Raw genomic sequence first — 20,571 nt, 5'->3', positions numbered from 1 at the left:
TTCATAGACAATCTGTTAAAGGATAGGCAATTTGTCGTGAGCTGAGCCAGAATGAATGATTGTACTCTCAGTTTTCAGACCAGTGTTTCGAGAAGAAATGGATTCGAAATAATTTCAGGATTGCTGTTGATCCATCAGTTGAATTCTTCCAAGGATGCAGTGAAATCAATTTCAAGGGCACATCAGTAGATTTTAAAATTATTGCTGCGCTATTGTCGGTTGCATTGGAGGAAGCCGATTTATGGATGTGAATGGATGAAGAATGGACCTCCTCAGGTCAGCAGGCGATTGAGTCTGGCATGTTGTACAAGAGTTTGTGCTGTGTCTGGATTGAACAGCCCAAACTGTATTTTCTGCCTTGGTGGTTTGGTCTAACAAGGGGGCAGCTACATCACAAAGTCTCGGGCACATAGATGGCCCTTTTATAGTGGTTGTCCTCTACAATTGAACGCTGAACTTCAGACATGGCATATGCAGCTGTGAGAAAGGACAGGATGCCTGCCTGGCTGTCAGATCACTGACATATTACATTGCATAAGAACATAAGAAATAGGAGCAGGAGTAGGCCCTAAGGCCCCTCGAGCCTGCTCCGCCATTCAATAAGATCATGGCTGATCATCGACCTCAGCTCCACTTTCTCGCCCGATCTCCATATCCCCTGATTCCCCATGACTCTAAAAATCTATCTATCTCAGCCTTGAATATATTCAGAGACTCAGCATCCACAGCTCTCTGGGGCAGAGAATGCCAAAGATTCACAACCCTCTTGAGTGAAGAAATTCCTCCTCATCTCTGTCTTAAATGGCCTACCCCTTATCCTGAGACTGTGCCCCCTAGTTCTCGACTCTCCAGCCAAGGGAAACACCCTCTCAGCATCTACCCTGTCAATTGACAACACAGAAACAAGCCATTCAGCCTAACAGGTCCTTGCCTGTGTTTGTGCTCCACATGAGCCGCCTCCTATCCCCATCTTCATGTAACCCTATCAGCATGACCTTCTATTCCTTTCTTCCTCCTGTTATCTACCTTCCCCTTAAATGCATGTATGCTATTCACCTCAATTACTCCTTGTGGTAGCGAGTTCCACTCTCTCTCTGTAAAGATGTTTCTCCTGAATTCCCTATTCGATTTATTAGTGACTATCTTATATTGATGGTCCCAAGTTTTTGTCTCCCCACCCCCACAAGTGAAAACATCTTCTAAGCATATTGTCGCTGGAAAAACCCTGCACTGCACAGTCTAATGGCCAACATTCATTGAGTGCTCTGTAGTGTGGCCTATAATGGCCAGTATTAGTTGTTTGTGGGTGACCCTGGGGACAGAATGGCGAGGATTCGCTGTCTTTGAGTATTATATGGTAGTATGTAATTGGCAGTGTTGGGTATCTTGAATGCCAATGGCACATTATAAAATGGCCAGAATTTATTGTCTGAGTGCAACATAAACATTGCAATAATGGTCAATATTTGCTGTGTTGGGAGTACATTGTAATGTGCGAAGTGGCTGGTATTTTGCTGTTTTTGTGAGTACCCTTTAGTGCAGAACATAATTGCCAAAATTTGACGAACGTGCGGGAAAGTGTAATTGTTAGTGCGCTGAGTGCCTTTTGGTAGTGCATGAATGAGTAGTATTCACTAACACTAGGTACCCTACGATATCACTAGTATTTGCTGTCTGAATACCTTTTGGTGCATTGGGCAGTATTCACCATCTCTGAGCACCTTCTGTACAGTATCACTGTAGTATAGGGTAATCCTTGGTAGTGTGTATAATGAGTAGTGTCTGTTGTTTCCAGCAGTACCCTGTTACAGTTTATATTGGGTAATAGTTACTGGCTGAGAGTACCCACTGCCTGGTTCTTGCTCTGTTCCTGTTAAATGAGGCTCTGTTCCTATTAATTGTGAACCCACCGATATACCTGCGTGTTCCTCTGATGTGGTGTTCAGTCCCTGCTCGGGCTGACTGATCCTGAAACGGTGATGAAAGGCTGGCCAATGAAAGGTAAGCCTATTAAATGTTTGCCCTTTATCCAGCGCAGGTGAAACATTTTATTTCTCTGAGATCTGGCCTTAGTTGGAGCTACTCAAAATCCGTGTTCAAGACTATTTGTTTCTCCATATCACTCTCTCTAGTTTTTTGATGTCTTATCTGAACCGAATATCTCAGGCTGATGAGCTGGAAACTCCACCCTACCTGTGCATTTTAAAATAATTTTATGTGTAATGGGGGATGTTCCAAATGTGTGGAACTCAAAGAATATACTGCAACAGGAGAATTGAACTATGAAAGAAAGAGTAAAATCTATGAAATAAGAGCAGAGAAAAGGACTTGCAAATACCCGCCCAAGTGGTCTCTCTTGTGTGTTCTAGAGCATTGGTAAACTGTGTCAGACATGTCTCACTTGGTAGCACATTCACCCCTTGAGTCAGAAGGTTGAGTGCATAAATCTAAGCTAATACTCCAGTGCAGTGCTGAGGGAGTGCCGTCATTCCGATGAGATGTTAAACCGAGGCCCTGTCTGCCCTCTCAGGTGGATGTAAAAACTCCCATAGCGCTATTTTGAAGAGCAGGTGAGTTATCCCTGCTGTCCTGGCCAATATTTATCCCTCAATCAACATTAAAAAAAAGCAGATTATCTGGTCATTATCACATTGCTGTTTGTGGGAGCTTGCTGTGTGCATATTGGTTGCCGCGTTTCCCACATTACAACAGTGACTACACTCCAAAAAGTACTTAATTGGCTGTAAAGCGCTTTTGAGACATCCGGTGGTCGTGGAAGGCGCTAATAAATGCAAGTCTCTTTTCTTTCACCAATGGAGGGCATTACATCTGAGCCTAAACGTATCCTCACACTTCCCAGCAGGGACCACTACATGATCAGCTGCACTGAGTACCTTTGCTCATTTTTCCTTCTCCGAGGATGCTGAAGCCGTTGTACCATCCCAACTGCTAAGATCAACTAACCCAGCACTGACTGGTCATCAAACCTCTGGCTTGGTTCCACGCTACACACTGCACTTACTCGGAGAACAACAGGGCAGCAAGTGATTTGTCCTCTCGCCCCCTTCTCCCATCACTGCAACATTTCTCGAGCTTTAGTTTAGTTGTCGCAAGGCTTTTACGGTGTGCCAGGTAGGAGGGAGCAGCATGCGGCGGCCTGGCCTGGAAATCAGCAGGCCGGGGCCATTGGAGGGAGCAGCGTGCGGCAGCATACCTCTGCAGGGAGCAGCGCGTGCTGCTGAAGGAGGGCGACGGCTACGAAGCCAGGTCGCTGATTGCAGTGCAGGCAGGCAATGCAAGAGGGGCAAAGGAGCGGCAAGAGTTTGTAGAGGGAAGTGACCGGGGTCCAGGAGAGGTGTGAATCTGGGGCCCAGAAGAGGCGAGGGCCCAGGGGCAGCACGGGCCAGCCCGCATTGCGATATGTGTGCGCGCTTAGTCTGTGCAGCAGAGCTAGTCTCCAGTTAGTCTTGGATAATCCTTGCCACTGGACCAAGACCTAGCTCTGTCAAGCCCATGCGGTGGCTGGTGTGCAATGGCCACCACACATTAAAAAAAATCCAAGCACAAGCATCTTCCACCCTTCAGGATGTAGTTCGGGATCTGGAATATTAGGTCTTTCATTGAAACACCTGTGAACTCAGCCCTTTTCGGCGTGGAAGCAAGTCGTCCTCATTTTGAGGGACTGCCTATGATGATGATTGAGAAACTCCTGGGATTTAAATAGTTGAAACATGTGTTGCTTACCAGCACAGAGCATGAGTTAGCTTCCCACTGCTGGTCCAGCTTGGGACCATCATACCTCTTATGGCACTGGCTTGCAGGGCTTTATAGAGCAGAGTGGGAAGAATTTCAGACCCCAATGACTGGTCTACCCCTCCAGATTCCATTGGACACCCCCGTCCTCCTGGGTGCTGAGTGACCGGTCGGTGGTCAGCCAGCACAGGCTCTCTGATCATTTCTCCTTTTTTACCACAAATTTTCAGAGATTTATCCTGGATCCCGCACATGGGCCAAAATATGTTCTTCCAACCCAGGAAGAAGATCTATTTGCACACTTGTCTTATACACAACAAGCTTAACTTGGTTTAAACCCTGCTCCAGGATTTGAGTGCATAATTCAGCCTGAGAGAGCATTGCATTGTACGAGGGGTCATCCTTTGCCTAATACAACAACAATAATTTGTATTTGTATAGTGCTTTTAACGTCGTGAAACATCCCAAGGCGCTTCACAGGAGTGTTATGAGATTGAGAATATGACACTGAGCCGCATAAGTAGCATTAGCACAGGTGACCAAAAGCTTGGTTAAAGAGATAGGTTTTAAGGAGCGTCTTGAAGAAGGAAAGAGAGGCGGAAAGGTTTAGGCAGGGGAGTTCCAGAGCTTGGGGCCTGGGCAACAGAAGGCACGGCCAACAAAGATTGAGTGATTATAATCAGGAATGCTCAAAAGGGCAAAATTAGAGGAGCACAGACATCTCAGCGGGGGGCGGGGAAGGGTGGAGTGGGGTGGTTGTGGAGCTGGAGGAGATTAAAAAGATGGGAGGGGCGAAGTCATGGAGGTATTTAAAAACCAGGATGAGAATTTTGAAATCGAGGCATTGCTTAACCGGAAGCCAATGTAAGTCAGCGAGCACAGGGGTGATGAGTGAAACAGACTTGGTGTGAGTTAGGACACGGGCAGCCAAGTTTTGAATCAGCTCTGTTTATGTGAGAGGGGAGGCCAGCCAGGAGTGCATTGGAATAGTCTTGAGGTAACAAAGGCATGGATGAGGGCTTCAGCAGCGGATGAGCTGAGGCAAGAATGGAGACGGGCGATGTTACGGAGGTGGAAATAGGCTGTCTTAGTTATGCTGCTGATATATGGTGGAAACCTAATTTCGGGGTCAAATATGACACCAAGGTTGTCTCAGTCTCAGATAGAAGTTAGGGAGAGGGATGGAGTCAGTGGCGGGGACCGAAAACAATGGCTTCGGTCTTCCTAATATTCAGTTGTAGAAAACTTCAAGCAGTCTGACAATTTAGAGACCGAGGAGGGGTGGAGAGAAGTGGTAGTGTGGTGGAGTTGGGTGTCGTCAGCGTGTATGTGGAAACTGACGCTATGTTTTTGGATAATGTCGTCCAGGGGCAACATGTAGATGAGAAATAGATTGGGGTCAAGGATAGATCCTTGGGGGAATACCAGAGGTAGCAATGTGGGGGTGGGAAGAGAAGCCATTGCAGGTGATTCTCTGGCTGCGATTAGATAGATAAGAATGGAACCAGGCGAGTGCAGTCCCACCCAACTAGACGATGGTGGAGAGGCGTTGGAGAAGGATAGAGTGGTCAACTGTGTCAAAGGCTGCAGACAAGTCAAGAAAGACGAGGAGAGATAATTTGCCTTTGTCACAGTCACAAAAGGTGTAATTTGTGACTTTGATGAGAGCCATTAAATCAAGGTGCCATCTGTCTATCCCAGTGATTCAGTTTATTAAAAAAAAAAATCCCATGTTTACGCACATCATGACATGCATAATGTTATTCTATGTGATGAGCTTATAGAAGTTTTAGAAACCTCATGAGGCATAAGCAAGTTAATTCTTTTGCTTTAGGACTTGCTCTAATTAGAGGGACAAGACAGAGCAGAAGGCCCCTCATCCCACATTGTGGGTCCTAAAGAATTGTTCAAGTACATTTAGAACACACGTGCATTTATATAGCGCCTTTCACATCCTTGGGGCATACCAAAGTGCTTCACAACCATTGAAGTACTTGTAATCACTTTTGCAATGTAGGGAAACATGGCAAGCTCCCACAAACAGCAATGGGAAATATGACCAACTAAACTGTTTTAGCGATGAAGAATGTCCCAAGGCGCTTCAGATAGGCATAATGAGCACGAATGCTGAGCAAGGAAGGGGTTAGAAAGGATGACCAAAGTTGCCAAGTCAAAAAGATGAATTTTGAGGAGTTTTTCAAAGTGAAGAGAAAGATAAACGGCCAGAAAGAATTGGGGAGAAAGTTCCAAAGAGAAGGCTAAAGGCTCTGCCACCATTGGTAGTTTGAAGGGAGTGAGGGTACACAGAAAACTGTAGGAGGCATGCCCAAAGAATTGCCTTAAATGTGTTCTGAAAAGGAAGTCCGTAGTCAGACTGAAAGCTGGGGAAGTAAAGGGCTTATGCTAATTAAATCATGAAGACTTGTACAAATAAACCATTCCTTACCAAGGATAGAAAATAAGCCATTAAGGCTACAGGTGGCTGGTTGAGAGGGTGTATTAAGATGTCCTGCATTATCAGGACTTGTGTGTGAACCCTTTGTTAGCAATGACCTGAGGCTACGGAGTAAACAAGTGATCTGGCATCTCTAGGTGCTGGAGCTTCCTCGTGCATGATTTGGAGGTTATCGGGGGTGACAACCGGGCTGTGTTTTCAATTCAGAGGAACCGAGCAAGGGAAAGGGATGTGGGTCTAGAGAAAAATGATCCATATCCCTAGAGATAGTATGATAGCCATGGCAAGACAGGATATGTGCAGCAGAGTTTTGCAGAAGTGTGAATATATGGAGGATGGGAGACTAGCAAGTAGAGCATGTGAGTAGTCAAATCTAGAGGTGACTGTAATGTATACACCTGTGAGCATGCTCACCGGTTGGTTGAGCTGTAAGTTGTGAGTGGCTTGGCCAGTCACATGTTCACAAGACTCAATAAAACCCCAGCCAGTTGGGTTCAGGGGGTTAAAACAGGGTAGTGGAATTAACTAGATTGTTCTTCAAAGGAGCCGACGCAATGGGCCGAATAGCCTCGTTCTGTAGTGTTATTATTCTATGAAACAATGAATATGCAAATAATTAGTGGATAAAGTTATTTGACAAAATAAATAAGAGGTTATGAAGGCTGTACAGTAATGCCATGGTAAGTCAACAGTAACCGTTCACTGATTATACATTTACAGTTGAGATCAGTGTCTGAGATTGATATAAATTGGTGATCTTGATTTCGGATTAGACTTTCTTGATAGCTGACAAGTTAACAGCATTAGATAGTCAGGCTATTGAATAGATTAAAGTCTATGTGCTTGTAGTTAGCACTGTTTCCAGAACTTGCACAACCTCGTCATTATGAACTGACATGGATGCACTGGCTGGCTCGCTTTTCTGTGTGAGCACAGTGTTGGCCTTCTGAGACATCAGAGTGATGGACCTCCTATCTGTGAGGATGTTACTGAGTCCTCTGATCCTGTGTAAATTCACATTCCATATTGGTAGCTATATCAGATGAGCTGTCTTACATCTCCCCTCCCTTGATCTCTGGGAATCTTGTAAGTGACACACATATAAAATAATGGGACTAAAGGCGGACAAGTCCCCTGGAACCGATAGCTTGCATCCTAGGGTTCGAAAAGAAATGGATGCATTGGTTGTAATCTACCAAAATTCCCTGGATTCTGGAGAGGTCCCAGCAAATTGGAAAACCGCAAATGTAGCGCCCCTATTTTAAAAAAAAAAAGGAGGCAGAGAGAAAGCCAGATTTTTGGCCGATAAGGGAATAAAGGGTTATGGGGAACGGGCAGAGAAGTGGAACGGAGTCCATGATCAGATCAGCCATGATCTTATTGAATGGTGGAGCAGGCTCGAGGGGCCAAATGGCCTACTCCTGCTTCTATTTCTTACGTTCTTATATAGCCATACAATCTTAACTTCTGTAACTTTTCTCTCTCTGTTGGAGATTCACATTCTGATATTACAGAAAATCTTTTCTGCATATGCTAGACAAGGTACTCGTATCTAATACTACAAAGATTACTACAAGAAATATTTTTTTTAAACTAGAATTAAAACTAAGCACTGAACGCTGATAACTTAATACTGAACTTTCGTATCAAAACACCATCTTGTGTGTATAAGAATTCAGGAATTGTGCCTTTGGATTGGAAAATTACAAATATCACTCCATTATTTAAGGGGGAGAGAGAGAAACTACATACCTGTCAGTTTAACATCAATTGTAGGGATGTTACTGTAATCTATCATGAGACAGAGTGACTGAGCACTTGCACAAGTATCAGTTGATTGAGAGATTTGGCATTTATAAAAGGTAGGTCATGTCTGACACACAAACTTAAAAAATGCAGGGGAGGGGTCAGGCGAGGGGCAATTTAGAAATCTAAAGGGAAAGGTCAATGCAATAGGGCAGTGTAGCAATTTGGATAAAAATAAGCAGAGTGTGACAGGAAGAGACAGAGTTTACTGGTAGCAGTGCAGCAGGGAATAAGGCCAAAGCAAGGAATAATGGTCAAAAAAAAAAGGCTCTTGATCTGAATGCACAGAGCATTCGTAATAAAATAGACGAACTAATGACACAAATAGAGATAAATGGATTTGATCTAATAGCCATTACAGAGATGTGGTTGCAAGGTGACCAAGGTTGGGAACTAAATGTTCCAGGGTACTTGATGTTTTGAAAAGACAGGCAGAATGGTAAAGGTAATGGAGAGGTGAGGGGTACCCCTGATAATAAAGGATGACATAAGGACAGTAGAGAGAAAGGATCTTGGCTCGCAAGGTCAAGAAGTAGAATCAGTATGGGTGGAGATAAGGAATAACAAGAGGTAGAAAGCATTGGTGGGAGTCGTATATAGGCCCCCTAACAGCTGTACTGTTGTACAGAAATAGGAGCTTGTAACCAAAAGTAATGCAATAATCGTGGGGGACTTTAATCTTCGTATAGACTGGACAAATCAAATTGGTAAAGTTAGTCTGGAGGATGAGTTCATGGAATGCATTTGGAACAGTTTCCTAGAACAATACATCATGGAACCAACCAGGGAACAGGCTATTTTAGATCTTGTATTGTGTAATGAGACAGCGTTAATTAGCAATCTCATAGTAAAGGATCCTCTGGGGTAGAGTGATCATAATATGATAGAATTTCACATTACATTTGAGATTAACTTGCCTAGGGGTAGGCCATTTAAGAGATGAGAAATTTCTTCACTCGGAGGGTTGTGAATCTTTGGAATTCTCTGCCCCAGAGGGCTGTGGATGCTGAGTCTCTGAATGTATTCAAGGCTGAAATAGATAGATTTTTGGAATCAAGGGATTTGGAGATCGGGCGGGAAAGTGGAGTTGAGGTTGATGATCAGCCATGATCTTATTGAATGGCGGAGCAGGCTCGAGGGGCCTGCTCCTATTTCTTATGTTCTTATGTTCTTATGTTCTAAATCTAGTTGAATTTTTTGAGGAGGTCACTAACATGGTGGACAGGGGAGTGTCTATGAATGGTGTCTATATGGACTTCTAGAAGGCATTTGATAAAGTTCTGTAACTTTTCTCTCTGATTCCTGGGATGAGAGGGCTGTCCTCTGAGGAGAGATTGAGTAGAATAGACTAATAATCTCTGGAGTTTAGAAGAATAAATGGTGATCTCATTCAAACGTGACCGGGTAGATGCTGAGAGACTGTTTTCCCCTAGCTGGAGAGTCGAGAACTAAGGGTCACTATCTCAGGATATGGGGTTGGCCATTTTGGACTGAGATGGGAAATTTCTTAATTCAAAGTCTGTGAATCTTTGGAATTCTCTATTCCAGAAGGCTGTGGATCCTCAGTCACTGAGTATATTCAAGACTGAGATCAATAGATTTTTTTAAGCACTAAGGGAATTAAGCCATATGGGGATAGGGTATGAAAGGGTAGTTGATGTAGAAGTTCAACCATGGTCCTATTGAATGGCGGAGCAGGCTTGATAGGCCATATGGCCAACTCCTGCTCCTATTTCTTATGTTCCACATGAGATTATTAGCAAAAATAAGAGCACATAGAATTGAAAATAACCTTGTGATATGTGTTGGTAATTGGTTGGGTGGTAGGAGACAGAGGGCAGGGATAAAGGGTTCATTCTCTGATTGGCAGGATGTGACAAATGGATTTTTCCCAGGAATCTGTACCAGGGCCTCTGCTTTTCACCACATATGAAATTCATCCCCCCAAAAAAAGTTCTGAATGCTGGGTCAATTGAAATTTTCAAGACTCCGATCGTTAGATTTTGTTAGGTAAGGGTATCAAGGATATGGAGCAAAGGCAGGTAAATGGAGTTGAGATACAAATTAGCCATTAACTTATTGAATGACGGAACAGGCCCATGAGGCTGACTAGCCTACTCCTGTTCTACGTTTCACAAGGTTGCATGCCTCAGTTAAATATTACATGGAGAGGGAAGGCCATTTGGCTCCCTTGACCTTTATCTTAAAATAGTATTCCAGATTTATTTGGAATTTGGATTTATCCCCTTGTCCAGTCTCTTCCCACCAACCTCTTCTCCCCTTGTCCAGTCTCTTCCCACGTACATCCACAACTCTTCCGATGCCCTCCGCCACTTTAACAGTTTGTTCTCGCATTGAACAACTTCTCCTTTGACTCCACTCACTTCCCCCAAATTAAAGGTGTTGCTATGGGAACCCTCATGGGTCCTAGCTATGCCTGCCTTTTCGTGGGATATGTGGAACATTCTTTGTTCTAGTTCTTCTCGGTTTCCCTCCCTCACCTCTTTTTCCGGTACATTGATGTCTGTATCGGTGCCATTTCCTGTTCTTGCCTTGAACTAAAAAATGTCATTCACTTTGCTTCCCATTTCCACCCTTACCTCACCTTCACATGGTCCATCTCTAACTCTTCCCTTCCCTTCATCGACTTCTCCGACTCTGCGGATAGGCTATTGACAAACATTCACTATAAGCCACTTACTCTCACAGCTACCTGGACTACATTTCCTCCCACACCGCTTCCTATTAGGACTCCTTTCCATTCTCCCAGTTTCTCTCTCTGTCACATCTGCTCTGCTCTGACGACGCCACCTTCCATACTAGTGCTTCCGATATGTTTTCCTTTTTCTTCAACCAAGGGTTACCCTCCACCGTGGTTAACATGGCCCTTGACCGTGTCCATTCCATTTCTCACACTTCTGCTCTCACCCCTTCCCCTCCTTCCCAGAACCACGATAGGGTTCCTCTTGTCCTCACCTTTCACCCTACCAGCTTCCACGTTCAATGGATCATCCTCCGCCATTTCCAACACCTCCAGCGTGATCCCACCACCAATCACATCTTCGCCTCTCCTCCCCTCTCAGCATTCCAAAGGGACCGCTCTCTCCATGACACCCTGGTCCACTCCTCAATCACCCCCCAGAACCCCCTCCCTTTCCCGTGCAAGCGCAGGAGATGCAACACCTGCCCTTTTACCCCCTCCCTTTCCATTGTCCAGGACCCCAAACACTCCTTCCAGGTGAAACAGCGATTTACTTGTACTTCTTCCAATTTAGTGTACTGTATTTGCTGCTCACGATGTGGTCTCCTTTACATGGGGAGACCAAACGCAGATTGGGTGACCACTTTGCAGTCCGTAAGCGTGACCCTGAGCTTCCGGTCGCCTGTCACTTTAATTCCCCGCTCCACTCCCACTCTGACCTCTCCGTCCTCGGCCTCCTACACTATTCCAATGAAGCTCAACGCAAGCTCGAGGAACAGCACCTCATCTTTTGGCACTTTACAGCCTCTGGACTCAACATTGAGTTCAACAATTTCAAACCATAACCTCTGCCCATATTTTCTTTTGTTTTTTTTTTCTTTTTCCCACTGCAGCTGCTGATGATGATTCTGTCATCTTCATTGACCCTATCTAGACTTACCTTTTGTTTCTTAACTTGTCCCATTACCAGCTCCTTTTGCCTTGCACCATCATCCCTTTTGTCTCTCTAATCTCTACTGTCTTCCACCCTATCACAGACCTTCCCTCTTGTTCTTTCCTCCCCTCCCCCTTTCCCTGCCCCTACACTTCCTTAAAAACCTGTTACATCTCTAACCTTTTCCAGTTCCGACGAAAGGTCACAGACCTGAGACGTTAACTCTGTTTCTCTCTCCACAGATGCTGCCTGACCTGCTGAATGTTTCTAGCATTTTCTGTTTCTATTTCAGGTTCCAGCATCTGCAGTATTTTGCTTTTTTCCCAGATTTATCTTTTTGTTCTACTTCGTATCTGGTATGCTGCTATAACTTGTGTGGAACCTGGGACATCGAAGTGTTTTGTAATTGCTTGCTAATGCTGTCATACCATAACAGAGTTTTACTGGGTATTTTTTTAATGTAAAACAAATGTAATCTTTTCTTACAGAATGCCCGCATGGACCCTGAGGAGCTCTTTACTAAGCAGGAGCGGATTGGGAAAGGCTCATTCGGTGAAGTTTACAAAGGAATAGAGAACAGAAGTAAGGAAGTTGTGGCAATTAAAATCATTGACCTAGAGGAGGCAGAGGATGAGATCGAAGACATCCAGCAGGAGATTACAGTGCTTAGCCAGTGTGATAGCCCATATGTCACAAAGTACTATGGCTCTTACTTAAAGGTAAGTAAAGGGACTGGAGTAATGGTTAAATCAGATAGCAGCTTCACTCCACTAACACCTTTACATCTGCACTCATCGGCTCCGCAACACCGAGCTTTCTTACTTATCGGCAATATTGCATTTTTAGTTTAAAAGCTATTTAACTGCTCCGGTGTCCTCTTCCTAACGGGACTGGAGAATTTTAGCTATGAGGACAGACTGGATAGCCTGGGTTTGTTTTCTTTGTAACTGATGAGGCTGAGGGGAGACCTTATTGAGGTGTATAAAATTATGAGTGGCCTGGATAGAGTGGATAGGATGGACCTATTTCCCTTCGCAGAGGGGTCAATAACCAGGGGGCATAGATTTAAAGTAATTGGGTGGTTTAGAGGGGATTTGAGGGGAAATTTCTTTGGGGGTTTGGAACTCACTGCCTGAAAGGGTGGAAGAGACAGAAACCCTCACCACTTTTTAAAAGTATTTGGATATGCATTGAAGTGCCGTAACCTACAAGGCTACGGACCAAGAGCTGGAAAGCGGGATTAGGCTGGATAGCTCTTTGTCGGCTGGCGCGGACATGAATGGCCTTCCTTCCATGCTGTAAACTTCTATGATTCTATGATGGGCACTATATAGAGTATTCAGACAGTAGGCATATTAACAATGTGAGGATAGGGATGGGCTTGCTTGGCTCTAGGCAGCCAGATGATCTGCAAACTGTGTGGAATAGGAGGATGGTCTGGAAAATGGGAAAATAATTGGGGACTAGCCAATGATACTAAAATGTTGTATATTTGTTTAAGTATACCTATATATGTATTTGAAGCATTTTTACTGTGCGCCTACAAAAATAATGTGTACTTTCACAAGACTCCCTTCAGTGTTCCATATTTCTGTCCTCTGGGAGAGGTTTTTGTAAATCATTTTTGGCTTGAGATAGGAGCTGGCAGAGCCACCCAGCCGTGGAGGCTTCAGTATTTTTAAGTGATACTGCTGGAGGGTTGCCATCACAACACATTGGTTCAGAGTGCATGTTCGAGAACTTTCTCCTCTGCTGAACAGGTAGTTTGAAATTGAAGGTGATTCTTCTATACAGCACTATTTATCGACAAAAGTCTTCGAATTTAGTGCTTGACTGTCAAACTTCAAACACTCATCAGTTTAAAGCCATCATTTCCTCCTTTTTATTTGCCCCCCCTGATCTTGGCCGGTCTCCAAGGATGGGAGCAGGGATTTACAGGCACCTAGATTATTTTATTGTCTGGTTGTTGGTTTGCCAGTTGTAGTTTTAACACGTGTGAAACCTTTGCAGCCAGTTAATGCCAGAAACGTGTCGGGCCTGACCGAATACAGTGTTGCTAGTTTTGTCACTTTAAAAGCTTGATGGACTTGGGGGGGAAATTTTGCGAGGGGTCAGCGGGTATGATCGGAGTCGGGTCTGTTGCAAAAGCTTTTTTTTTGACAGTGGGTCGGGACCCCGCTATCAACCCGCCGCTACGCGCCTTTCCCAAGTGCCGGGTCTATCAGCACTGAGCCGACCCGACACGCAGCGGCGGGAGAAGAATTGAAATCATTAGTGGCTTGTTTACAGCCACGTAACGATGCTTTTCCCCAGCTTTTTGTATTTGACAGGTCGCCCACTGGTTTCCCACTGTGCCTAGACCTCGCCAGTGAAGCTGAGGCGGGAAGTCACTTGCCGTTGTTTCAGATGATAAGTTGACAGCTTCTTTAAACTGCATTTCCACTACAGATTCAGAATGCTGCAAGTCGTTACACAAGTCTCCATCCAGTGTGACCTCATGATCTCGCCCACCATTGACAGATCGCTTCTGTCATCTATATTTCACCTGCCATCTATTCCATCAGCATCGGTGCCCTTGGAAAAACTCTCACCTTGGTCCTCAGAAACCCACCACGATCAGCCCCATCACCAGGCACACCAGCAGCACCAACAACACCAACCTTCTCTGCAATCAACTGATGCTGCACAAGGCATCAGCACCCAACCATATTACTGCCAGAGATGCCCTCGGCATAGCCAGATTCACTTCACTTGACACTGTACACCCTGACTGCCTTATGATGTGCCAGGTTGGCGCCACCAAGACCAACACCATAAAGCATCCCTACAATACCCAAGCCATTCCTTTCACACTCATCAGCATTGCGGGGGGTACCGTTATGTCTCACCATTCACTGCAACTCACTAAGTCACTGCCAAAGGTGCACAGAAATCTGTCCAAGAACGCAAAGTGTTGAAAATAAAGATTTCAATGTTTGACAGCACATTAACAAAAACTTCATATGAATATTGGCTAAAACACCCAATTGCCTACCCTTGTATGTTGTTAGTTGGTATGATTGGACTAGGATGAGTGTAGGGTGGCTAGTGAGATGGGGAAGTGATAATGTAGATGGAGAGGGATGGGTGGAGGTGCAAGGTAAGTTGGTGTGAGTAAGGATGTCCAGGAGTAGGGAAGGCTGTGTGATGGGGATATGATGAGTGACACAGAAGGATGAGGTTGAGTGTGGCCTTGCAGTAACGTTTCATGATCTACTGAGATCATTGAAAGGTTTGTGCCACTGCAGCCAAGTCCTCCTGATGACATCCCTGCTTGTGTCCTCTTGTGCAATGTGCAACCAGGCTGCGTTGGTCTCCTGCCCATTGGAAGGGAAGAGAAGCACCCTACGTGCTGTGACTCCCTCCATAAGCATATGGACGGAGTCATGGGAGAGCCTGGGTGCAGCCGTGCACCTCTGTGCCGTGCTTGTCAGTGTTTGCAGCACCTCAATGCTGTCGAACAGCACAACTTTCAAAATAAATTTGCGCATGGTCTCTTTAACAGAAACCCTCCCAGAAAACAGAGTAGGGATAATGGTTCATTCTCGGATTGGCAATCAGTAACCAGTGGGGTGCCGCAGGGATTAGTGCTGAGGCTCCAACTATTTACTATATTAACAACTTGGATGAAGGGACCGAGTGTAACGTAGCCAAGTTTGCTGACGATACAAAGATGGGAGGAAAAGCAAAGACGGATGAGGACACACAAAAATCTGCAAAAGGACATAGACAGGCTAAGTGAGTGGGCAAAAATTTGGCAGATGGAGTATAATGTTGGAAAGTGTGAGGTCATGCACTTTGGCAGAAAAAAAATCAAAGAGCAAGTTATTATTTAAATGGAGAAAGATTGCAAAGTGCTGCAGTACAGCGGGAGTACTTGGGGGTACTTGTGCATGAAACACAAAAGGTTAGTATGCAGGTACAGCAAGTGATCAGGAAGGCCAATGGAATCTTGGCCTTTATTCCAAAGGGGACAGTATAAAAGCAGGGAAGTCTTACTACAGTTGTAAAGGGTATTGGTGAGGCCACACCTGGAATACTGCGAGCAGTTTTGGTTTCCATATTTACGAAAGGATATACTTGCTTTGGAAGCAGTTCAGAGAAGGTTCACAAGGTTGATTGTGAGATGAGGGGGTTGACTTATGAGGAAAGGTTGAGTAGGTTGGGCCTCTACTCATTGGAATTCAGAACAATGAGAGGTGATCTTATCGAAATGTATAAGATTATGAGCAGGCTTGACAAGGTGGATGTAGAGAGGATGTTTCCACTGATGGGATAGACTAGAACTAGAGGGCATGATCTTAGAATAAGGGGCCACCCATTTAAAACTGAGATGAGGAGAAATTTCTTCTCTGAGGGTTGTGGATCTGTGGAATTTGCTGCCTCAAAGAGCTGTGGAAGCTGGGACATTGAATAAATTTAAGACAGAAATAGACCGTTTCTTAAACGATAACGGAATAAGGGGTTATGGGGAGCGGGCAGTGAAGTGGACCCGAGTCCATGATCAGATCAGCCATGATCCTATTAAATGGCGGAGCAGGCTCGAGGGACCGTATGGCCTACTCCTGCTCCTATTTCATATGTTCTTAAGGAAAACGGCTGATGACGCGTCATCAAATGACGTCATCAGATCCGCTTCCTTCAGTTGGCCGGCAAGCCCAATCGTGGAAACAGCAGCGACACCAGGACCTGCCACCGATGTCGCCCACCACTGACCCGCTGAGCTTGGTAAAATCCAGCCTTTACTGTTTGATTCAGTCAGTTATATTTGACTGATGGTTCCTTTTTTAAATTTGAGAGATCAGATATTTAAAATCTTGTTAAAGAACGGACTCTCATTTATATAGCGCATTTCACTAACTGGTTAGTGTCCCAAAGTGCTTCACAGCCTACGAAGTATTTCTGAAATGTAGGCATTGTTGCAATGTAGGGAAACCCAGCAGCCAATTTGCACACAGCAAGAATCCACAAACAGCGATGAGAGAAATAACCAAAAAAATTTTGGTGGCTGAGGGATAAATATTGGCCAGGACACTGGGAGAACACCCCTACTCTTCTTAGAGAGTGCCGTGGGATCTTTTACTTCCACCTGAGAGGGTAGACGGGGCCTCAGTTTAGCATCTCATCTGAAAGACAGCACCTCCAACAGTGCAGCACTCGCTTAGTACTGAAGTGTCAGTCTATATTATGTGGTTGTGTTTCTGGAATGGAACTTGAACATATGACCTCTGAGCAAGAGTGTTACCACTGAGTCATGGCTGACATCTAATTATTAGTACAAAGTAACTCCTTTCCAGGATATGAAAAGATGGTTCAGTTTCAATCGGGAGCAGTTGGAAAATCCCATGAGAGGAGGTAGGATGAAATGTCAGAAAAGCAGGCAGCCAGTACTGACAAATTGGATATTCCTGAAAGTAACACTATATACTTAAGTTATTTAGAGGCTTAGCTTATTTCTTGGCGGTGCAATCTCCATAATTTTATCCACTCGAGGAATTAGGTGGAAGGTTGTGTATGTCGTCATCATCATCATCATTTGCAGTCCCTTGAAGCGAGGATGACTTGCTTCCACGCCGAAAAGGGTTGAGTTCACAGTTGTTTCAATGAAGGACCTAATATTTCGGATCCTGAACTATATGTTGAAGAATGGAAGATGCCTGTGTGTGGATTTTTTTAACGTGTGGTGGCCGTTGCATCCCAGCCACCACATGGGCTTGATAGAGCTAGGTCTTGGTCCAGTGGCAAAGATTAACCAAGATGAGTGGAGACCAGCTCTGCTGCACGGACCTAGTGCGTACACATAATTGCAATGTGGATCTATATTATATGACTTCTTGTTTCATCCTTCATTCTTACTGCATTTGATGAACAGTGAGACCTTATGAAGACATAAAACATAGTAGCTTAAAACAGTTATCAGTGCTGTTCATTTTCTGGGCACATTACCTGATCTCAAGGTAAGAGTAGACACATTCGAAGGTATGTTCAACAGCGTCCAAGAAAAATATTCTGCTTAAAAAAACAAGAACATGTTAAACACTAATGAGACACCGTGGATGAATAAAGTCATAAGGGAAAAATTGAGAGTAAGAAAAGGGGCATACATTAAGTACATGAACAGCAGGGGAGAGTATGATAATGGAGAATACAAAGAGATTAGGAGGGAAGTAAAAAAAACAATTAGGAAGGCAAAAAGGAACTTTGAAATTAAATTATCAAGGAACATAAATCAAAATAGTGAAATATTTTACAGGCACATCAATAAAAAAAGGAAGGTCAGGATGGGAATAGGGCCACGAAGGATTGGACATGATAACACAGGCAGTGATAGAGAGATGGCAGAGATATTAAATAATTACTTTGCTTCAGTGTTTAGCAGGGAAATAGAACAGGTGGAGATGATATCAGATGATGAGGTTAGTAATGAGATAACTGCATTTAAAATAAAACAAGGAGATACATTAAATAAACTAATGAAACTCAAAGAGGATAAACCCCTGGTCTGGACTGATTACATCTGCGCATTTTAAAAGAATCTAGGGACGAGATCATGGCTGATTTTCATTATAACATCACAACAGTGACTACAGTTCAAAAGTACTGTACTGCATTGGCTGAAAAGCACTTTGGGCTATATAAATGCAATTCTTTTTTCTTTCAGCCTCAACTCCATCTTCCCACATTATCCCCATATTCCTTGGTTCCCTTAGTATCTAAAAATCTATCTCAGTCTTGAATATACTCAACAACTGAGTATCCACAGCCCTCTGTGGTAGAGAATTCCAAAGATTCACTGCCCTTTGAGTGAAGAAATTTCTCCTCATCTCAGTCGTAAATGGCCAGCCCCTTATTCTGAGACTATGACCCTCTAGTTCTAGACTCCACAGCCTGGGGAAACATCTTCCTTGCATCTACCCTGTCAAACCCCTGAAGAATTTTATATATTTCAGTGAGATCACCTCTCATTCATCTAAACTCTTGAGAATATAGGTCTAGTCGACTCAATCTCCTCATAGGATAATTCCCCCTCCCCCCCCCCCCACCCCCTGCCCAATCCCAGGAATCAATCTACTGAACGTTCCTTGTACTCCCTCTAAGACAAGTATACTCCTCCTTAGGTAAGGAGACCAAAACTGCACACACTTCTTCAGGTGTGGTCTCCACAACGCCCTATATAATTGCAGTAAGGCTTCTTTACTCTTATGATCCAATCCTTTTGTAATAAAGGCTAACATACCATTTGCTTTCCTAATTGCTTGCTGTACCTGCATGCTAAGATGGTTCGCTAAGATCCAGTAGCATACCAAATACACACACAATTGTCTTCTCTTGGAAATCTGTCCAATCGGTTTTGGCTCTGAGGCTCACCCTCTTTTTTTTCTTAGAAACTATGGGCTTAAGATTACACCTTCCCTGGCGTTTGTTTGCTTTTTTTAGCTTGACTGTCCCTTTCGCTACTGTACAGGCCTCTGCCCTTCTATGAAATGTTCTTTAAATTTTGTACAGTATTATAAATGGTCAGGGCAGCCGCATTGCTTTTACCTTTGTGCAGCAGATTGCTTGCGGTAAGTTGGACATCCTGGAGAGTTATATGTTGAACATCTTGGGGAGTTGAGGGTTAATAATTGATCTTGTATCTTGGAGTAAAAGGCTTTCCAATATAAAACAGGATGGCTTCAAAGTGCCATGAGAAGAAAGCATGGCTTATCTTCTGCTCCAAATGTCTGCGTAATATCTAATGAGAAATGCTTGTGCAAGGAAATAAGTGACTGGAACGATATCTAGTGTAATACACAGAGGTAGAGGGATCTATTAACCATAGTATAGAAAGATAACGGTTAATAAAGCCTGTTCTTCAAAGGATTCGACAGTTAAATCAGGAAGACTTGTTTGAGAAAAGCAGCTTTGAAATAAAGTACAACCGTTTATGTAAATAGACTTTTCAAAGGATTCAGGAACAGATATGTCATGCAGTCTTATCTGTGACGTACCTTTGTAGGCAAAATATGGTGTATAAAGGAGCATTGATTTCAGCAGTTTTTCGCAGGGCTCAAAAGATAGAACTAGAAATTGAAAGCCACTCTGTGTACAGAATAGATAGATGGCCTGATTTAACTGTCGAATCCTTTGAAGAACAGGCTTTATTAACCGTTCTCTTTCTATACTATGGTTAATAGATCCCTCTACCTCTGTGTATTACACAAGATATCAGTAAAGTCTGTTCTGTGTATACTCTTCCAAGTTTCTTGTGCTTATTCGAAATGTGTCGTTGTGAACAAGAGAAGGAAGGAGATTGACTAACTGTTGAGTGTTAACATGACTCCGTGGTTGTGCTGTTGCTGGGTCTGGAGGCGGAGGAGTGGTGGAATCTGGAACAAAGTCAGAATTCTGGTGCGAGATAGTGAAGCAAGTGTTCTTTGGTTATTTTCCAAATATGTGCTACCAGTTGTCAGCCTCGCCCCATCGATTCTGCGTATCGGGAAAGAGTGAGTATGCTGCCAGACATGGAATCGGTAATTCAGCACTGCAGTAGGTGCTCATGGTTAGGTAGCATTGCGGGGTCAGCAGGGGGTTTGCTTTCTGAGATCTTCTCAGACACATTGAACAAAATGTTTTTTCATTGGTTCCTGGAAAACCAGTTTTGCGTTCTTTCTAACTAAATGTTGCAACTGCGAGTCCGAACATTTACTTCAGAAAATGCTGTTTACCTCACACAAAAGTTGCAAGTATTTTTCATTCCATTTTAAAACCTGATATTGGCTCTTTATGCAAAAAAAAAAGTCTCTTACCTCCCACATTTCAAGCCTTTTTCCATTTGACTGCAAAGGGTGGGACTTACAAGCAGCAAGTCCTATCTTATTGCCCAACCTTTCCGTCAATATT

The 20,571-nt window shown here is 44.0% G+C and overlaps 1 protein-coding gene across 6 annotated transcripts in view; it reads left to right on the top strand.

The window, feature by feature from the left end:
* stk25b (serine/threonine kinase 25b) overlaps positions 1-20,571 on the top strand; it is a 290,058-nt gene that overhangs the window by 229,110 nt on the left and 40,377 nt on the right. For 5 of the 6 annotated variants that reach the window (XM_070883287.1, XM_070883282.1, XM_070883281.1 and 2 more), the window contains one exon: positions 12,138-12,368. In XM_070883287.1, coding sequence (XP_070739388.1) covers positions 12,147-12,368 — 222 coding nt within the window. In that variant the 5' untranslated portion in view covers positions 12,138-12,146. Of the gene's footprint in view, positions 1-12,137; positions 12,369-20,143; positions 20,175-20,571 lie in introns of those variants that run through there. The other variant, XM_070883285.1, reaches the window with a different exon arrangement.

This window comes from Pristiophorus japonicus, chromosome 6, assembly GCF_044704955.1.
Source record: "Pristiophorus japonicus isolate sPriJap1 chromosome 6, sPriJap1.hap1, whole genome shotgun sequence".
Lineage (NCBI taxonomy): Eukaryota > Metazoa > Chordata > Chondrichthyes > Pristiophoridae > Pristiophorus > Pristiophorus japonicus.
The sequence above is the reverse complement of the archived record's forward strand: the minus strand, read 5'-3'. Positions and strand labels throughout refer to the sequence as shown.